At 33.1% G+C, this 22,252-nt stretch overlaps 2 protein-coding genes across 5 annotated transcripts; both read left to right on the top strand.

Annotated features, from left to right (window-relative positions):
* The first annotated feature begins 5,324 nt into the window (after positions 1-5,324).
* Positions 5,325-9,425, top strand: LOC139519169 (toll-like receptor 4). Of its 2 annotated transcripts, none has more exons than XM_071311026.1 (2): positions 5,325-5,508; positions 6,477-9,425. In XM_071311026.1, the coding sequence occupies exon 2, from the start codon at positions 6,486-6,488 to the stop codon at positions 8,970-8,972; it is 2,487 nt and encodes an 828-aa protein (XP_071167127.1). In that variant the 5' UTR covers positions 5,325-5,508; positions 6,477-6,485; the 3' UTR covers positions 8,973-9,425. The 2 variants fall into 2 exon arrangements, with proteins under 2 accessions (XP_071167127.1, XP_071167128.1); XM_071311027.1 differs by having other exon boundaries at positions 5,343-5,474.
* Positions 9,426-9,509: 84 nt separating this feature from the next.
* On the top strand, positions 9,510-21,943 carry LOC139519173 (toll-like receptor 4). 3 transcript variants are annotated; one of them, XM_071311036.1, is made up of 4 exons: positions 9,711-9,756; positions 13,703-13,793; positions 17,202-17,423; positions 18,790-21,943. In XM_071311036.1, exons 3-4 carry the CDS (start codon positions 17,378-17,380, stop codon positions 19,683-19,685), a joined length of 942 nt encoding a protein of 313 aa, XP_071167137.1. In that variant the 5' UTR covers positions 9,711-9,756; positions 13,703-13,793; positions 17,202-17,377; the 3' UTR covers positions 19,686-21,943. The 3 variants fall into 3 exon arrangements, with proteins under 3 accessions (XP_071167136.1, XP_071167137.1, XP_071167138.1); XM_071311035.1 differs by lacking the exon at positions 13,703-13,793 and having other exon boundaries at positions 9,510-9,756; XM_071311037.1 differs by lacking the exons at positions 9,711-9,756; positions 13,703-13,793 and adding an exon at positions 12,386-12,487.
* The last annotated feature ends 309 nt before the right edge of the window (positions 21,944-22,252 follow it).

Genomic DNA, 22,252 nt, shown 5'->3' with positions numbered 1-22,252 from the left:
AATCTTAAAAACCTTCAACTACTGCCAACAGTTCAGCCGTCCGTTGCCGCGTTGGTTAAAAATTCTACAAAAAGTGAGCAAAATCATGAATTTTCTGACATTATTGCATGTAGCACAGAGAAATCAGGCCAAGCAATGCAGATTGTTGATTTTCTTTGGCCAGAGCCTATCCCTCAGTTCCAAACCATAACACTTGCCGGGGATATGGAATTTCGGGAAGGCAAAAAGAAAACCTTAGACAAATTTCTATCGAAGAGTGGGGTTTCGCTAACATTAGAATTTTACAGAAATTGCTAAAAAGGAATACCACGTTAAATGTTAATACATATCTTAACTATACAGCTGACATATTCCGTCTCGCCTCAAAATATGTTTGGTACTCTATCCTGCTCTATGACAAACAGTACAGAGACATGCAGGCGGAGGAAAAATTTACAAGGGGGACGTATCGTCAGGATTTAAGAGATTTCAACTTGTGTCTAAACGTGAAAATCCAACAACGAGAGCCATGAACGATGCCACAAAATCGCATGGAAACAATCTGCTAATAACGATCGTCGGCGAGGCCCCTTTTTACCCGACGGGCAAGTAATCTGCAGGAACTTTAATAATAACTCTTGTTACCGCCAAGATTGTCGAATGATGCACCATTGTGCCATTTGTATGTCAAGCAGTCATTCTGCTATCTCAGGTCACGGACACAGCAGTGCCACTCATATTGATAAAGTCGCAAAAAAACCCGTATGCGCCTCAGAATTAAGATTAACTCATGAAGCAAAAAACTTAAATTGTTTACGTTTTGAGGCATGGTACCGATTGCTGCCTGCTTCTGTTGACGACAGAGATTTTATTTTAAACGGTGTAAAAGATGGTTTTGAGCTTAGTGTTGTTTATGGTCCGCATCTGCTTGTAGATAGGAAAAATTAAGGACCTCATTAATTTGTTTACTTATTTCTTTTGTAGGATCACTTTCTAAATGTTTGTAAAATTTTGTATTTGAAAGCTGACGATTCCCTTCTTCAATGTAGTCGGTTTTGTTGATCTCTACAACTGCACTTCCTTTGTCTGCTTGTTTAATAACAATATCATCACGGCTTTTTAAATTATTAATGGCTTGGCTTTAGAAAGCATTTCATTTATTCCAGAGTTGATTTGTTTATATGAAGAGATAGCAAAGGAGAGTAAAAGTTGGAGAAGCCGTAAAGAACAATTGAATTAAGTTTCGTCCCAACGTTTCATAAATCTGAAGGACTTTACACCCGGTGTTTGTGGTGTCAATTTTAATATTCAACCCGTTTGGTATTTTGTTGTTATAAATATATGATTTAATGTTTGAAACATGATGTTCAACTTGTATTTTCTGTTTTGTTAAACTTCGTAGTTTGTTAAAATAAGTTCTTTGTTTCATGATCTTAGCAGGAAATAGATATGAAAGGATTTCACACAAACATATGTGTAATGCGTCATAATGCGTGTTGCCTGCGAGAATAATATATAACACGCATCACACATATTTTTGTGTGGAATCCTTTCATATCTATTTCCTGATAACACTTGCTCCCAAAACTTCATAATGAAGGGATTCCGGGAAGATCGATAGTATCTGCAACCGAATTCGTGGATTACCATCTTAGACCACATGTTAGAACAATGCCATCTTACATTCAAGATACTACAGATTATTTGAAGAAAATGAATTCATTAAATCCCTTACCAAACAACACAATTTTGGTATCGATGGATGTGTCTTCTTTATACACAAATATTCCCAAAAATGAAGAAATAGTCGTAGTATGGAACAATCGTAAGGATAAACATCCCCCAACAGACTGTCTGGTTAAGTTGCTGAGACTAGTGCTTGAAAACAACAATTTTGTATTCAACGACCAGCACTACTTGCAGGTTGACGGTACCAGTATGGGAACCAAAATGGCACCTTCTTTTGCCAACATTTATTTTCACAAACTGATCCACGCTTAAATAGATTGAATGTTGATTGTTGTTATTTTTAGACATTATATACATATCATATTTATATATATATATGTGTATTTGTCATATGATACAGTTTTGTGTGCCATTATGTCGTTTCCTTTAAAAATACCGTAACAGAGAACTAGATTAAGAAGAATATGAGGCTATCACAGATGTGTCTCTTTTAGAATAATTCAAGAATTTCAGTTACTCAATAAAAGAAAGAAAGAATCGTTTTCGTCCGTATCAAATGTATATTATTTATAAAAAACAAGATATATGTATATAACAACCATGTATCCCGAAAAAGGAAACCTAGTTAAAATTAAAAACCAATTGTTCAGAGAACAATTGAAGGTCTTTCCACCAGTTAATATCTATTTTGATATTAAAATATAAAAAATCAGTTTAAAATGTCAGTTCATATGGCTTTATGATGTATAGATATGAATTTAAAGCAAAGGTCAAAATCTAGAACGTCAAATTAACCTATGACCTTGACCTCAATTTTAAGGTCACAAACTGAGGATCTCAAATCAAAAGACCCTAGGTCTCTAATATGTATGGTTAATAAGTTATATCACTTTACACATAATTTTAGATATGATAGGGGCAAAAACTCCCATTTGTTGTCTACGCACCCTTTCAACTAAAATTATGAAGTTACGACATGTCGCAACTAACAATTTATACAAAATAATTTGTTGATATCTTATAAGGTTAATGAAAATGAGTGAAAATAAGACAAATTCAAAAATTAGAATATGACCTTGACCTTTGACCTTGACCTAATTTTCATTTTTTTGGACCAAGGACCTCAAATCAAAAGATCCTAGGTCTCTATCACTTATGGTGTTCCAGTTTAAAATACATTTTAAAATTTCAAATACAAAAGGGGAAATAACTCTCATATGGAGCGTTCATATTGCTTCGGTCGAAATGGACAAATCATGCAAAAGATATAACGAGCAATTTTATAAAATAAATTTGTCGTAATCTTTTACGGTTGCGAAGGAGTTGTGAACACAAGCAAAACAGTGTTTGGGGAGATAACTCCTACAAAGAAAAGTATTCGGTTACGCAGGGTAAATTTCAAAAGCGCATAAACTGTTCGATATCATATACCAAATATCTAAGCGACATATTGCGAAACAAATGTTTATCGCAAGAACAAAATTTGGCGGAAGAAAAAAAAAAAAAAATTAAAAACCAATTGTTCAGAGAACAATTGAAGGTCTTTCCACCAGTTAATATCTATTTTGATATTGAAATATAAAAAATCAGTCTAAAATGTCAGTTCATATGGCTTTATGATGTTTAGATATGAATTTAAAGCAAATTTCAAAATCTAGAACGTCAAATTAACCTATGACCTTGAACTCAATTTCAAGGTCACGAACTGAGGATTTCAAATCAAAAGACCCTAGTCTCTAATATGTATGGTTAATAAGTTATATCACTTTAAACATAATTTAAGATATGATAGGGGCTAAAACTCCCGTTCATTGTTTACGCACCCTTTCAACTAAAATTATTTAGTTACAACATGTCGCAACTAACAATTTATACAAAATAATTTGTCAATATCTTATAAGGTTAATGAAAATGAGTGAAAATAAGACAAATTCAAAAATTAGAATATGACCTTGACCTTTAACCTTGACCTTATTTTCATTTTTTTGGACCAAGGACCTCAAATCAAAAAATCCTAGGTCTCTATCACTTATGGTGTTCCAGTTTAAAATACATTTTAAAATTTCAAATACAAAAAAGGGAAATAACTCTCATATGGAGCGTTCATATTGCTTCGGTCGAAATTGAACAAATCATGCGAAGGATATAACGAGCAATTTTATAAAATAAAGGAGTAGGGGCAATAAGGCCCTTATTTGGCCCAAAAATTACTGCAAATTTAAAAGTTATCATACATATTTTTAAATTACTGAAAAGTATTTCAGGTAGAAGGTATTCAGAAAAACAAAATAATTTTGGACATTGAACAAGTTACCCTGGCAACAAATCATGCGTTAATTTGCATATTTTGTAAAATTTTGTGATTTTCCTTGTTTTTCATCAACTTTTTAAGTATATTTTTGATTGGAAAAGTATGTGCGCACCCAAGAAACAACTTTATACTTGGTGAGATTTTGTCAATAGTAATAATAAAGCTTCAGTTCAATTATTTTGTTGTTTCTTGGCTGCGCACGATGTTTCCACAACAGATATTAAGATAGAAAACTGCATAAATTCTGAACTTTCATCGTTTTTGTGAAAACAGTACATATTGTGACGTAATTGTGACGTCATCACATAAGAATCTTAATGTTTTTTATTTATATTTCTTGACCCAATGCATTTCTAAAGATTATGTGCAAATTTGAAAAAGTTATCAAACATTTTATTTTCTTGGGCCAAAACCAGGCCTTAATGCCCCTACTCCTTTGTCGTAATCTTTTACGGTTGCGAAGGAGTTGTGAGCACAAGGAAAACAGTGTTTGGGGAGATAACTCCTACAAAGAAAAGTATTCGGTTACGCAGGGTAAATTTCAAAAGCGCATAAACTGTTCAATATCATATACCAAATATCTAAGCGACATATTGTGAAACAAATGTTTATCGCAAGAACAAAATTTGGCGGAAAAAAAAAATAATCAGAAGAAAAACAATAGGTCTTTCCACAGAAAAGTGGAAAGACCTAATAATCAGAAGAAAAACAATAGGTCTTTCCACAGAAATGTGGAAAGACCTAATAAATCTACATATAAAAACGAAGACAACTCTTTAGTAGAGATCAAGTGACGAAGTTAATAACTATAGGTCATGTGTATTGTTTATTTTCATATCGCTCAAGCATAGCTCAAACACTTTGCTATATTTTCGGTCCTTATTGGTTACATCACCTCATAGTTAGATATTCGAATGAGATTTTTTATTTCAAAATAATTTCACAAATATCTTAACCCAAACATATTTAATTTACTATATTCCGCATATAAATATATTTCATTAATTTAAGCCTTAGTGATTGGAATAATGTAGTCATTCTAGCTATACTAACTCTCGAAATGCTTTTCCGGTATGTATCATTCATTAAAGAAAATATGTGTTGCTTATTTTATTCCTTTAAAATATGATGTCTGTTGAAATGAAAGCGACAATGTTAATTCAATTCTATATTTTATTTATGATCATATCCTTTAAATTAAAATTAGAATAGAGTAAGAGTGTGGTAACAAAAGAAGATTCACAATAATTGTATTTTAAATATTTTGATTTAAAAAAACCAAGATTAATCTGAAATGAACGAGGACATGAGTAAAAATGTATCAAGACTTTTAGAAAACCTATTTACTGAAAATAAATATCGCAAGTGCTCAAAGGGTTCCGGTAAGGAAAGAGCATCTTCAAAATTGTGAAATTGTGAAATTTTCTTTTTGCGTACAATCCCCCATGGTCATTAATCTGATTTAATGTTATACAATTTGTCAGCGGAGAACGAGGTAAATGTTTTTTTTACAGAATATTCTTTTTAAAGTAAGTTAGCTTTAGATAATTTTCAATGATAATAACAATAATCATAATAATAATGAAGCTACTACTTTAACTTACAAAATTAATGTTACGCAGAAAAATGTACAAAAAATAAACAAAATACGTATTTTGATACGTCTTATTAAAATTAAGTCTATATCAGGCCAGCACAAGAAGATTACGCATGGTGCTTTTGCTGTTTATCCAGACCTACCTCATTATCATCTAAGATCCTGAATCTTATAATAATTTTGTTAATAATACCTTATATACTACACAAATTTCATAAAATAGAGTAAACACTTTCCTTTTTTTAAAGCTTTAAAATAAATTCTATCAATACTAGCAACATTCTTTGAATCTCTACAAATTTTTTTATAAATTAAATAAATGTGTTAGGATGGTTTTTGGACAAATATTGTTAAGACTGTCCAAAGATAGCTTCAAAAGGCATATTTTAGATAGGTCCTACACCATCCTTAATCCGAAAAGGACATTTTTTTCTATGATATGTTATTTGACATGGTCCCAGGATTAGATTTTCACTCATGGACCTAAATATCAGAGAAGTATATTTATTCATTAATGGATGGTGTGAATTATCATTATCAATTACTTATCAATTCTGTTTACCAAACCAACTTAAGCGAAAGTGGTGTCTGACATGAGACCTATATAATTAGGTTATAACATCATACTGTACCGACTAAAGTGTTTTCTAACCTCAGACCATTCACATGATTTACATAAGACATAAGACAATAACTAAAGTGTTTTGAGACATGAGACTTATTGCATTTAGCCATGACCTTAGACACCGATACACTTGCACACTTTGGACGTCAGATATACGATGCATACTATTTATTTTATCTATATATTTGTTTGTTTCATTAAAATTTATAGTACGGTTTTACTTTTTATTCACCTAATGATAAGTTGTACTGGAGTATTTGAATTATATTTTGTAGATTTAAATAATGTTCCTCATAATCAATCTGATGTTTGTATACCTAACTGTCGGCCATGTCAATACAGATGCTGCAAGAGGAAGGAAATGTTACTTTTCAACAAAATGTCGTTGTTTCTCAGTTTTACCGACACAAAACTACAACGCTGTATGTTCCAACTCAACGTTGCATGCCATTCCAGTCTTCAAAGATAACATACACAGCATCGATTTAAGCTATAACCGTATACAAAAAATTGAAAACAAACATTTTAGTAATAATGGCAATCTGAAGGAATTAAATCTGTCACACAACAAGATTAAATCATTATCAAAGAACAGTTTTTATGGACTGCGAAAATTGTCGATGCTGATTGTAAGCCAAAATGCAATAGACAGTGTAGAAACTAACACATTTTTCTATTTACAGTCTTTGGCATATTTAGACATGAAACACACTAGAATCAATGTTTCAACTCTGCAATCTCTTCCGTTTCTTAAAACATTAAGAATGGACTTCATACTGAATGAGAGTAACAATTTATCATTTACACTTTTGCATTTAAAACATCTTGACCTGTCAGGAATGTCTGGTAGATGTGAGGCTAGAACATTGACCGAGGATGTGTTTAAATATATTCCTAACATAGAGGATTTAAACCTTTCCGCGTGTAAAATCAATTGGATCTATAAGGGAACTTTTCAATTCATGAGGAATCTTTCAATATTAGACTTGTCTTATAATCCATGCCTTACATTTTCAGAGGCTGAAAATGTAACTCACGATTTGATATACACCTCCATCAAGGTTTTAAAAGTGAATAAAATTCATAAGACATTTCAAATGAATACGATGATCAAACGTTCACATTTAAGAAACTTGAAGGGAACACATCTTATAGAACTACAAGTAAATAGTAATAGAATACAAAAAATGGAGAAAGGGGCATTACTTCAGCTACCGAGTACACTTCGTACAATATCAATGTCCGATAATGAATTTTCATACGGCGATTATCTTTCGGATGTCATCTTTTTACCAGTTGAACATGCAAACATTTCCGAATTGTTCAAATCTCACATTCCTTCAAAATACGAGGAACGTTGCGAGCATCGAAACGAAAGCAATTTTCAGGAAGAGGAAATAAAAAACCACATTTCGTCAATACGACCAAATTTTGTTCCTTTGCCACGGAGGCTGAAATCAATTGTCTACCGAAATTGTTTGATTCGATACGAAATACCAGCAATGAAAATGTCGGAAAACTCAATCGAGTATTTTGATGGTCATCAAAATATGTTCTTCTCTTTGATAGGTCCATTGTGCCCCCTTGATCATATGAGATATTTGGATTTGTCTGGTAATATGTGTTCTAATGTTTCAAAAGTTTTTTTCAAGTGTATCGGTAATCTACAGATACTGCGATTACAAAATAATCTTTTAGGATTTGTTCTGCCTGATGATGTTAACGGTGAAGTATTACAATATGTTCCAGATCTTAGAGAAATAAACTTATCAGAAAATAGAATACCAACATTACCATATTATTTTTTTAAGTCACAAGTTTCAGTTCGACGTTTATACTTAGATGGTAATTTGTTAGATTATCTTATATTCAAGATTGACCATATGAAGGACCTTAATTTTCTAGGTCTATCTAACAACCGATTTTCGTATTTGGATAAACCAGCAAGGGATCAGTTAGAAACTGTATTTAAGAATAACAAAAATTTAAGCATTGATATAAGTGGGAATCCTCTAAAGTGTACGTGTGATACCAAAGATTTTATACAATGGATGGGAAACACTAAAATTATATTTAATAACCTGCATTTCTATTCGTGCAGATTATCTACCGATAAAAAACAAAACTTAAATAATCCAAATCGTTTATATGAAGTTTTGCAAAAAGAATGTGTCTCTTACACGTCCTTAGTTATAGGCTTAATATCATTGGTTGTTTTATTTGTTCTCATTCTGACTTTTGGGTTAGTGTACAGACATAGGTGGAGAATTCGATATATGTACTACATGGTTAAAATACGATATTTTGAAACTAAGCAAAAGACTCACGAGAGGAAGATATACAGATATGATGCTTTTGTGTCATACGAAAGTAATGATCGATCTTTTGTCCATGGACAATTTCTTCGAAAACTAGAGAATGATGCTGGATTGAAATTATGCATTCATCAAAGAGATTTTCTCCCGGGACGTGATATTGCAGAAAATATAACTTCTGCTATTCACGACAGTCGTAAAAGTGTCGTCATAATGTCTCCAAACTATCTAGATTCATATTGGTGTATGTTCGAATATAACATGGCAAGAGTTGAAAGTATTTATTCAAGAAACAAAGAAAATATTTTATTTCTTGTTTTCTTGCAACAAATGTCACCTAGAAGTTTGCCGTTACTTGTTTTAGAACTTGTGCAGTCACAATCGTACATAGAATACCCTAATGATGAATATGGAGACACAGTTTTCTGGGAAAAACTGAAAGAAGTTTTGACATAGACGCCCTTATACTTTAACTATGTCAAAGACTTATAATTGACGTTGATTTGCTGAACCTAAAGCTGTCACAATTACTTTCAAACCTAACACTGGGTTAGCGGGAAAAATCCGTTTGGTCACAATGTTCTTTATAAATAGAGGTATACGTAGGAAGTGTTTCCAAACTAACATTCAAGAAGATTTAAAAGAGGTTTGTTTTCTAATGTGAACTCTTTTTTTTTTATTATTTCGGAAACTTTTAACATATGTTAGCTGTGTGTGTTAAATTTTAGTGTTGTGTTTCTGTTACCGTCAATGATAAGATAACTAAAATTTATAAAAGTTTTAAACGTAAAAAACCAAACTCTTATTTCTTAACCCGGACTTGTCATTCGGTTTTTTTCCCCACTAATTTGCTTTATCTTGACATATGAATAATAATTTAAGTTTATAAATACCACCCCTCATATCTCATTACTTTTGTTTGTTTTCAATTTATTGTATTCTTATTGTCAATAAGTGTTTTATTGATTCATGTTGATTTTATAATAAAAATAGAGGTTATGGGTAATCGTCAATGATACAGGAACCATACGACAGAAACAATCAAAACACATAGAGTGCTACAATCTCCAACAGTTCCAAGAAATTATTCACTAATGAAAAACTGACGTGAAAAGAAATATTGTAGACAAACAAATTAATCACTTAGTCTACATCCTGCGTCAAAACTGTTACAATGAAGATTGTATTGCACTTGTAGTATCAATTAAGTAAAGGAAGAAATAACATCTATTTTAAAGCTGTAAGTGTTAAATTTAAAGTGGATTTTTAAATCAGATGATCTCGTCTGTTCTGCGAAGACTTTACAAAAAGTTTTTGGCTTTTCCCATTCTTTGTCATTGAACCTGCTTAAAATTATTACAGAAACGCACAACCTGTACATTGAAGTCATATCTGTCTTGTTTCTTAACCTCTTGTATCTCTATAGTTGTGCATATAAGAGTCACTGCAACTATCTTTTATTTTTGTATTTATCACGAATTTATTTCTGGTTTGATACCTATGTACACTACCGGGTCGATGCCACTGCTGGTTCACGTTTCGACCCAGGGGGTATCATCAGCCCAGTAGTCAACATTTCGGTGTTGACGTGAATATCAATATGTGGTCTGTTTTATAAATTTCCCTTTTACAAAACTTTGAATTTTTCGAAAAAACTAAGGATTTTCTTATCCCAGGCATAGATTACCTTAAAGGGAAATCACACTATTGTTTATATGCATCGCTCTCGGCGCCGCTATAGTGTCGTGGCCGTATTTGACGTCGCCGTTTTCAATTCCGTCGCAGTGGTTGCTTATTTCTAAAATGGCGGCCCGCTCGAAGGGACTTTTCACTAAAGCAGAAGAAAGCAAACCACGTTTTGATTTAAATGCAACAATGAAAATGCTACTTGAAATGGACACAATCACAATGTATGGCAACAAAAATAGCCGATAGTGGTCTTGATATGGTCTTGATATGAATTACTGTCCTCTCAACTCATTTTTGTATTAAAAAAACCTTTAAGCTGGGGTCACACATTCACGATTTTTACCGCCGTCCTTGACAGGACCATTCCCGATTAAAATTTGTCAAAAGTCTGATCAAGATCCTGTGAATCGTGGATGGAAATTCGATTTGTATCTTTCGCCAGGTAAAATTCGACCGAGTCTGTCACGACTGCGTCCCGATTCTACCGAATGTAATCCGACAGAGATCAGATAGTGACAAGACAGTGAACCGTCGCTGACGGAAGTTATCCGTTCGAAAACTGTCGGCATAATCTGGATGATCAGGTACTGTCGGAACGTAATCCTATCACGGTCCGCTCTATCGCATTGCAAACGGCTTTGTCTGGTCTCAGTCGTATTGTATTCTGTTATTGTCGGGACTTCTCCAGATCATTCCCGTTCCACAGGACACCGTCCAGAATACACAGAACATTGTTAGGAATTCGATCCGATACAGCAGAATCTGTCACGACATAGGCACGATTGTAATCCGACTAGACAAAATCGGCTGAGTTTCCCCGAATGTTACGGGACGCACCTAACTGTCGGGGTGCATAATGCGGGGTTCACACATTGCCGATTATTGCTCCCGTTTGAGATCAGACAGCGATACGACACGAAAAGTGAAAAAGTCGGATTAGTATCCTCAATTATCTGGAATGTCCTATTATTGTCTGAACGCAGTCGTTTTAGTTCGTAACAGATTCCTACTGGTCGGGAAGGGTCCGAATAGTTCGGCAAAGCACCCCGACAGTTAGGTGCGTCCCGTAACATTCGGGGAAACTCAGCCGATTTTGTCTAGTCGTATTACAATCGTGCCTATGTCGTGACAGATTCTGCTGTATCGGATCGAATTCCTAACAATGTTCTGTGTATTCGGGACGGTGTCCTGTGGAACGGGAATGATCTGGAGAAATTTGTTCGAACGGATAACTTCCGTCAGCATCGGTTCATTGTCTTGTCACTATCTGATCTCTGTCGGATTACATTCGGTAGAATCGGGACGCAGTCGTGACAGACTCAGTCGAATTTTACCTGGCGAAAGATAAAAATCGGATTAGAAGCGGATTTAGAACGGGATTGTCGGGATAAATTCGCTTGGAAACGGTTGAATATCGACGCTTCCTGAACAATATCTGATTGTTGTCGTGATTAAATTTTGAAATTTTGAATTTACATCCACGATTCATAGGATCTTGATCAGACTTTTGATAAATTTTAATCGGGAATGGTCCTGTCAAGGACGGCAGTAAAAATCGTGAATGTGTGACCCCAGCTTTAAGTTTACTGTAAAGTTAGTATAAAATCAAATCAAATATTTATTGATCTCGCAGATTTCTTAGTTGTATGAAACAATATTGTAAAAACAAAGAGATACTAAAACTTGTTGTCGATCAGTTCAATATAATCAACACGTAAATTGGCGAATATGAAATCCGTCCGGTCATTTTTTTTTGTAGAAAAAAACAATTTGTTTAATTATTTTGTTAAATTTTCATATAAGATAACTATTAATCTCACATATTTCTGAGTGGTATGAAAAAATATTGTAAATCAAAAGAGATATTAACACTTCTTGTCAATCAGTTCAAAATACGTAAAGCGTACATAGAGTGAAATCCTTCCGGTCATTTTTTTTTTGCTCAAAAATATTTTTTTTAAAACTATTTTAGTTAGATTTTCATATAAATAGTCTTGTATCTCTAAGGTATTCAAATATCAAAATAATCTATCAAATAACAAGAAAGTTCCGGTGAATATCCTGTCACAATCCGGGCAATCGTCCTGTCATTAATAGTGTAGCCCAGCTGTTGGCAGCGTATCGTCGCGATGCGGTATGTGGGATTCAGCGTATATTTTCCGGAAAAAAAATAACAATATATTATTACCACGAGAAACAGCATGTAAGCGTACAGCTTCCAGAACTTGTAGTTTTCTGTCCAGCATAGGGACGTAAACAAGAACAAGGAGTTTCTGTCGACTGTAAGTTTTCTCATATCACATGAAACGTCATTACTATATATAGTCTTCTATACTACATGTATAAACAATTCATCAAAACTTAATTTCACATTTGTATTTATCCGGCTCAGCCTGTCGGGTTATCGAAAGCAGGGTCAAAATTCATAAGTCAATATGTTCTAGTTCTGAATATGTATTTAACTTGTCACTGGTCGTTAATGTGTGAAGTGTTTGAAATATTATTTATTTCGCATGTGACGAAAGAAATTATCCAAGTGTCATCCATCTTTCCTAAAATATTCCTTTGGTATCTTACGTCTCTCTTTTCTCTCTATTTTTTTCTTTATCTTTTGGGGAGGTGGAGCACAAATGCACGAACACGAGTGATATCTAGAGTAATTATATAGTTGTTGAAATATCAAATGTTATTTAAGAATAACGCCATTTAAAAATCCCTGTAAGAAGCATACAAAATTTTACATCGGTTGCTTGCTGTCGAAATTAATGAAAACTTAGCACCGTATTATAAAATAAATCATACTCAATCTTTCTTTAATGCTTTGTAAAGGCTTACATAATTTAAGCACCAAAAAAAAATATATGTTGCTGTATTTCTTTAAACTGTAGCTACATGCAGCAAACTGTACGACTTGCAGATTAAAACATACGACGCTAGACGTCATAGCAATATGGGAATATCAAACATTATGCCTAGTTATTTTGGTCCTATTGATGACTACAACAACAAAAGTTAGAGCGCTATTTCTATATTTTGGTATAAAGCGATTCTTTAAGTTTTGATGACGTCATATCTCGAAAATAACATAGGTGACCCCAAATTTTTTTCCGCCTAAAATATTGTAATAAGTATGATCTGTCTAAATGCAAAATTTCAATGAATTATTATTAGTAGTATAATTAGTGTGATTTCCCTTTAACCGTGTTTGGCACAATTTTTTGGAATTTTGGATCCTCAATGCTCTTCAACTTTGTACTTGTTTGGCTTTATAACTATTTTGATATGAGCGTCCCTGATGAGTCTTATGTAGACGAAACGCGCGTCTGGCGTACTAAATTATAATCCTGGTACCTTTGATAACTATAAATATATATGTTTGTTTGACGTAATAAAATATTAAATAATAATCTTACATTTATGAATCGTTAGAAATAACAAAATGAAAAAAGAAACAAAGATATACGAAAAAAGCTTCATTAAATTCAAACATTATACAGGAAACCAGTCAGAAAAAGAGTTACAAAAATGCCAAACTTCTAGTGACTCGAATGATTCAACGTCCTCTATCGACCAATGAAGCAATCGATAGTGAGTCAGAATATAACAACTGGATTAGTCGGGTTAAACTAAAAAAAGAAATTCCATAAAAACTGACAATATGAACGTTATTTGTTTTTCAATCAACGAATCGAAAACAACTGTCACATCCTTGACTTGGAAAGAGCATTCTCTAAGGGAAATAGTGGGTTTATTGCTAGCCTAACATCCCGTTTGAATGAGTTTTGTTTCAAGTTCCTTAAAATTTGAATGAGCAACCTAAACAAACATAATAGGTTGATATGCCAAATTGGTATCCAGAAGCCAAACAGACACCATAGAAACTGGCAATTAGCAGTAAGAGAGGGACGAAAGATACCAGAGAGACAGTCAAACTCATAAATCGAAAATAAACTGATAACGCCATGGCTAAAAATGAAAAAAGAAAATCAGACAAACAATAGTACACATAACACAACATAGAAAACTAAAGAATAAGCAACACGAACCCCACCAAAAACTTGAGGTGATCTCAGGTGCTCTGGAAGGGTAAGCTCATCCTGCTCTACATGTGTCATCCATCGTGTTGCTCATGTTATAACAAATCCGGTAAATAGTCTAATTCGGTAGGACAAATTCATGAAAGGGAAGGAGATTGTAGTTACGACCTAATTTTTTTTTTATAGCAAACTGCATACAGAAATATCCATCTTTTTCAAGTCATGTGACAAATTAGTAATCTTATTGTAAATATGTTTATTGATAAGAACATTATAATCTACATAAATGGGAAATGGTCGAAGATTATTTCTTTCTGTTGTAAATAGTATACATTCATATATATATATATATATAAATTCCAACTGAATCCGAAGTCTTTAAAGACTTACATGTACATGTAATCCGTTGTACCGATTACAATTTTAGTCTGGTATGCATTAGTTTATTCATTACTTGAAATTGGTCTTTAACAGCTGTTAGTATCTGCGAGTACTTTTTTGGTGTATAGAATTATTTCGAGATATTATACACATCCGTCTGGAATGATTGTTCTGAATATGATCTTATATGCATGGTTCATTTGTCAGTGTGTAATTTAAAAGGTTTGGTTCTTTTCGCAGATACCTCAAGCGATAGGGTAACCATTTTTAGTGTATTAATTATAAATTCATCATCGAGATCAGGATTTATTGTGATATTGGTCAATAAATCCGAATTTGAAATTTACGCTAAAAAAGGGGGCCATTTTAGGACCTTACTGAACATACTCCTTTAGAAAAACAAACACGCGTTTCGTCTACAAAAGACTCATCAGTGACGCTCTAAAAAATGATAAACTTATCAGTAGCAAATTGGGAGAACAATTAGAGAGGTATGTACTCTTGTTGTAGAGATACATTCAAAAACTGACGTTATAATTGATGAAAAATAAAATTGAGAATGGAAATGGAAAACAACGTTTAAAGGCTTTCTTGAAGAACGAAACATACAACCCAACATCAAAACATCAAGACAACCAAGACACGACTTAATTTTGTTCAGACGACTTTTTATGCTCCTTCTTACATTAAAATTGGAGAAGTTTTGATAATTTCACTCGTACAATCTGCCTCTTGTAACTTTCTGATATATGTATCATATGTTTGTATTATCCTCTATTCAGCTTAGTTTTCAGATGAGCTTATGCCCTCCGTACTATCTTGAGAAAGATGGAAGTGTCAATTCTGTATGTTGGGGCTGATTTGATTTTAGAATCACTAACGGTTGTTTTATAGACGAACTGTAATTCTGCTGTACTAAATTTTAAGTCCGGTTAAATTTTGTAATTCTACCACCATATCATATGTTATGTTGTTAATTATCATTCAGATATATAATCGCCAAAGGTTACTATTAAAATGTTGATTATAACAACAGAATTATGTACTCAATATTTGAGGTATGTTAATATCTTATTTGGAAATTAGTATGGCGTTCATTATCACTGGACTAGTATATATTTGTTTAGGGGCCAGCTGAAGGACGCCTCCGGGTGCGGGAATTTCTCGCTACATTGAAGACCTGTTGGTGACCCTCTGCTGTTGTTGTTTTTTATTTGGTCGGGTTGTTGTCTCTTTGACACATTCCCCATTTCCATTCTCAATTTTAATATCGTTTACTTGATATTCTTAAGTGCGTTTAAAAAACATCAATCTAATCAATCAAACTAATGCATCGAAAACCTAGAATACCGTTGTCATTGATACTATGACGTGTGGTATGATTGTCTATCGAAAACCTAGAATACCGTTGTCATTGCCAAGATACTATGACGTGTGGTATGATTGTCTATCGAAAACCTAGAATACCGTTGTCATTGCCAAGATACTATGACGTGTGGTATGATTGTCTATCGAAAACCTAGAATACCGTTGTCATTGTCAAGATACTATGACGTGTGGTATGATTGTCTATCGAAAACCTAGAATACCGTTGTCATTGCCAAGATACTATGACGTGTGGTATGATTGTCTATCGAAAACCTAGAATACCGTTGTCATTGCCAAGATACTATGACGTGTGGTATGATTGTCTATCGAAAACCTAGAATACCGTTGTCATTGCCAAGATACTATGACGTGTGGTATGATTGTCTATCGAAAACCTAGAATACCGTTGTCATTGCCAAGATACTATGACGTGTGGTATGATTGTCTATGCCAAACTAATGCATCGGAAACCTAGAATACCGTTGTCATTGCCAAGATACTATGACGTGTGGTATGATTGGCTATGACACACCTGTCCACCACATTGCATTTGACAAAGATATAAGCAATGATTTGTCATCGTATGACTTTCATAAATGGGAAACCCGTGCTGTAAAGTCAGCTTAAAAAGGCCAAACATGAAAAATGTGAAACATTCAAACGAAAAAACTAATGTCCATAATAATCAATACAATTTACGAAAAACAAGGCAGAATATGTTGGGGTTCTTACCATGTCCTTGCATGGGACATAAAAAGAAATTTCAAGCCTCAGATTGACAAAAATCACAGAAAATAAAATGCATTAATAAAAGCAAGGGACTCACGTTGTGAGAGTACTCACAGCTACTTAAAGCTAGATCAGAGCAATTTTAATAAACAATCACGTTTTATAAACCCTATGATGAATGAAATATGTTTGACAAAAAGCCAAAACCTGTGCAATTATTCAACAATTAAAGGCTAGACAAATTATTGAAGTTGAAGATGATGATGACAGCTCTCCATTACGTATGGTGATGCACTTGGTTGTGGTGTGGCGTTCGAACAATCTCAATCTGTTTATTCCGGAATTATTTTGTAATAATACAAAACAAGGAAAAATAACATTATAAACAACAATGATGTTCAATGACTTAATAAATATTTTCGTGGAACTCGGTAACTATTGCTGAAGTTATTTACAGAAAAGAGTTTATTTTGTATTATAGAAAGTTCAGCATCGGTGACAAAAAAGGGATCGAATTGTCTATGTATGTTGGAAAAGGCGAATATTCCTGGTTAAAGTATATTACTTTGTAGTCTGTCATATAGGGCGACATACATATGATTTTATTGTCCATCTACATTTAAAGTCTATTGAGAAGGTCGCTTTTCAAACTAAATAATGAATGGTCACCAACAATTATCCATATCAGTTTGGAGGAAACCTGGTAAGTAAAACATATTTAAATGGTATTCATAATTGTACTTTTAACCATTTTATTTCCCCTCATTTTATTTAATCTTTTGAGATAAGTTAATTCACTATTTATATCAGTTTTGTTATAAGGTAAAGCTATTATTGTATATTTATTTTGATAATGCGCCTTATGATGGTAAAATAAATAAAATATACAATAACGAAACCTGGTTACAATATGTAAGCATCCATTTCGTCAGATTAACATGTCAGACCACCTTTTACAATTCTCTTTTTAATCTACGATATTTTTTTCCAAATTTCACAGCTTTTACAACTTCTCAGAAACCTGGTATATCTTAATTGTACAAAAACGACCGTTTGAAAGGCGACTATATAATACTAAAAAAAAACCTGGTATAATCTGGAGCGCAGTTATCCTCATTTGTTAATGCAAAATCATGGAAAAGTAAATTTTAGCTCTAAATATATTTTCACTAAAAAGGTTTATTTTTGTAAATTTGTCGATTAGTTTACTTAAACCATAAGTTACATGTAGTAAGTAAGATATATATTTTCTCTGAAATTGAATATGTATAAGGCATAAAGAAGCTTAAAAAATAAAGCACATTTTATGATCTGTTTGATTATTTTTTCTTTTAGGATTATTATAACAATATAAAATAAATGCGTTTTAAGTTATTGAGTAGAATTTTATAAAATAATTACACCTTATGTAAGAATCCTGGGTTTTGATTGGTTAAAATCCAGTTTATTTTCACTAATTTACTGTTATCAAATGAATATCGTTCATTTGTTAACGCCGCCGGGGGATATGCAAAAAGGATATGCCTTTTTTACCCTCTCTGCCGTGGTATTAGCCAAAACATACTCTATCCGACTGGACGCTTGTAACGTCACGATCATCAATGCGTTGCTGACGTTAACATTCGGTGTAATCAAACAGATATAGCATGTTCTTGAGGGGTATTTGCAAAAAATACCAGTCTTGAGAATGAATTTCCCTCGACTTACGGCTCGCGAAATTTAACATTCTCTCGACTGGTATTTTTTGCAAGTACCCCTCCTTAACATGATATATTTGTTCACGATAAAACAAGGGTTATTTCAAAATACAAATTTAACTCATGCTATTTTGTATTAATTTTGATAGGTAAAAAAAAATCTATATAACCATATGAATATTATGTATTTTGTATAAAATTAATAGAAATTTTGTTATAAATGAACACAAGGGGGGAAATAAGACTTCTACCCAAGGTTCATATTACTGTTTTATAATAGAGTCAATATTTTTAACATGTTCAATGATAGGGGAGTAACATGCTACCGAAATAATTGAACCAACTTATTTTTTTATTATCATTATTTTACAGAAAGTTCCAGACTGATGAAAAACTTAATAATAGTATGGCTTGTTCAAAGTTATGCAAATGTGGTTTCTGGCAGATTATGTCCATCAGATCCACTTTGTCAATGTACCCTCTTTAAACAAAATATGGATTGTTCTGATAGAAATATAACAGAAATTCCTGCATTACCAGCCCATTTAATTGAAATAAACTTCAGTGGAAATACGATCAAAGAAGTCCCGGATGACGTTTTCTATAACAACGGTTTACTTGAAATATTGGACTTATCACACAACCTTATTTCTAGTTTACATCAAAGGTCATTGTATGGACTAGTGAATGTTAAAAGACTACTTCTGAATAACAATTATATATCATATGTACATTGCTTAACCTTGACTGCATTGCAGAGCTTGATTGAATTAAACTTTAAAATGAACCTTTATGACTCATTGGGTTTGAACGTAACGGGAATTACGCTTATAACTGCCAAATTAGACTTTCGACAACCGACCAATATGACGAGAAAGTTTTGGAGCATGCCGACCCTCAGGAATATGGATGTATCTGGTGTGACTGGTATTTGTAATGTTACAACGCTAACATCAGAAGTATTCAAACTGTTGCCAAAACTTGAAACAATAAATCTTTCGGCATGCTCTATCAATTATATTTATATAGGAACATTTCGTAAATTAAGCAACCTAATCCATCTAGATGTGTCGTTGAACCGATGTTTGAAGTTTTCAGGTCTAGAGAATATTACCAACGATTTGCCATATACATCAATTAAAACATTGAACATAAACAAAATTCATCAAGCTAATGAATTAACTACAGAAATATCAATAAGACATTTCCAGAATCTCAAAAATACAACCGTAGAACTTTACACATTGAAGGCAACAGAATTCAACTAGTTGAATCTGAAGCGCTTTTGTATATACCAAAAACCATGCGAAATGTTTTTGCGGCGGACAATCAATTTTCTTTCGGAGGATTTATTAAGGATGTTCTGAATATTTCGATACACTTTGTAAATGTATCAAATATGTTTACACCACATTATCCTATTGAAAAACCAGAAATATGTGATTTTCCTGAAGACAGGTGTATTCGATCAGAAGATGGACATAAACGATACTTGCATTCGCTTGAAGAAGAACAGAACAATATTCAACCTTCTATATCGATCCCTCCGAACATGACAAAGGTTATTTACAGAGGTTGTAATTTACGATTCGAAATTCCTTTTCTCCGTGTATCAAGCAATAAGGTGAAGTTTATTGACGCTAGCTTTAATATTTTTTACTCGTGGAAAGGACCAGTGAAGTCATTCAACTACCTTGAGTACTTAGATATGTCGAACAATTTTTGTATAAACGTATCAAATAATTTTTTCTTGAGAGTTCCAAATTTAAAAAATCTTTACGTTCAAAATAATCTACTTGGATTTGTCTTGCCGAAAGATACCGATGGCGCAATACTACGATATGTTAAGAAGCTTCAAGTTATTAATTTAGCATATAATAGAATCCAACGGCTTCCATGGACGTTTTTTAAACAGCAAAGATTGTTACGAAAGTTGAATATAAGTAACAATATGTTAAATAATATCACATTTGATATAAGTCATATGGATCACTTGATGTACCTTGATATTTCAAAAAACAGACTGTCATCCCTTTCTCAAAGTTTCCGTGACCAGCTGCAAGAAAAATTCAAACAGAATGAAAAACTGAAAGTTGATATAAGCGGGAATAATTTTCAATGCATTTGTGACAATGTCGATTTCGTTCAATGGGTTTCAATATATCATCCACATCTTGACAACTTACATTTAACAAGATGCCAGCTTAAAGACAGAACCACACTTGACCTGAAGGAAGTTCAACATATATATGATATGCTTAGAAAGGAGTGTTCATCATATACTGCTCTGGTCATAGGAATTGCTATACTAATCGCCTTCTGTGGTTCAATAGTTCTTTGGGGTATGATATATAGACACAGGTGGAAAATACGTTATCTATACTATATAATCAAAAGTAAATACCATGGAACAATAAAAGCACCAAGCAGCACTGATACTCGCGAATATAAATACGATGCATTCATTTCCTACGACGAAAATGACTCAAATTTTGTCCACAATAATCTTCTACATCAACTTGAAAGAGACGGAGGACTGAAACTATGTATCCATAAAAGAGACTTTGTTCAAGGAAACGACATCGCGGCTTATATTACGTCATCTATTCATGTTAGTCGGAAAGTAATCATTGTCATGTCATGTCACTTTCTAGAATCGTACTGGTGTATGTTCATATACAACATGGCAAGAATGGAAAGTATTTATTCCAGAGATAAAGAGAATATTTTATTTATGATTTTCTTGGAACAAATCCAACCTGGGCAGTTACCACTACATATTCTTGAGCTTGTACAAGATCAATCTTACATTGAGTATCCGAATGATGAATATGGCAACACAGTGTTTTGGGGAAAGCTAAGAGACGTCCTTGTAGGTTAATATTGGTACAGATAAGAAGATATAACAGTTCGAAGTTCTAAACTCTCAGAACGGATTTAGAAGAATGACTAGTAGATGTTAGCCCTCATCTTCATATACAATAACGTAAACTTTGATTCCTTAAGTTTCATAATCTGTAATAAATAACATATTCCCAACATTTTACAATATTTCTAAACATGTGTCTGGGCATTGCAAAAATTCATGTTTTTCTCTGACTGTTTGTGACATCTTTACACTTAATCCATTTGATGTTGGATGTGTACGGATTGATAATTTAGTCTTAGATGAATGATTTTTAAAATTAATTATTATTGCCTTTAAACTAGCTGTCAGTAACTGCGAACTCTCTCAGATCTGTACTTTTTATTGGTGGGATAGCATTTCTGTATGCTTCCATCTGATGAGTTAAGCCTTTTTCAACTGATTTTTATTGGTCGTTCTTATGTTGTACTGTTACACCATTGTCCCAGGTAAGAGGAGGGATGGGATCCCACTAACGTGTTTAACCCCAACACATAATGTATATATGTGCCTGTCCAAAGTCTTGAGCCTGTAATTCAGTAGTTGTCGTTTGTTGATGTGCTACATTTTTGTGTTTCGTTCATTTTTTGTAAATAAATTTGGCTGTAAGCTTTCTCGTTTGAATTTTTTACATTTGTCATTTCGAGGCCTTTTGTCATTGACTATGGGGTATGGGCTTTGCTAATTGTTGAAGGCTGTACCGTGACCTATAGTTGTTAATGTCTGTGTCTTTGGTCTCCTGTGAAGCCGGACTTGTCTCATTGACAATCATACCACATCTTCTTTTTTATATATATATATCTAACTGATTTATACCATTATTTAGATAATGGAAGGGTGAAGCGCTCGCATAAAACGTTAAATCCCGCTATATTGTTTATTATTATTATCATATTATACAGTATTTATAACAGCGCATTATATAAAATT

This window comes from Mytilus edulis, chromosome 4 (assembly GCF_963676685.1).
Source record: "Mytilus edulis chromosome 4, xbMytEdul2.2, whole genome shotgun sequence".
Lineage (NCBI taxonomy): Eukaryota > Metazoa > Mollusca > Bivalvia > Mytilida > Mytilidae > Mytilus > Mytilus edulis.
This window is presented reverse-complemented; position numbering and strand designations above follow the sequence as displayed.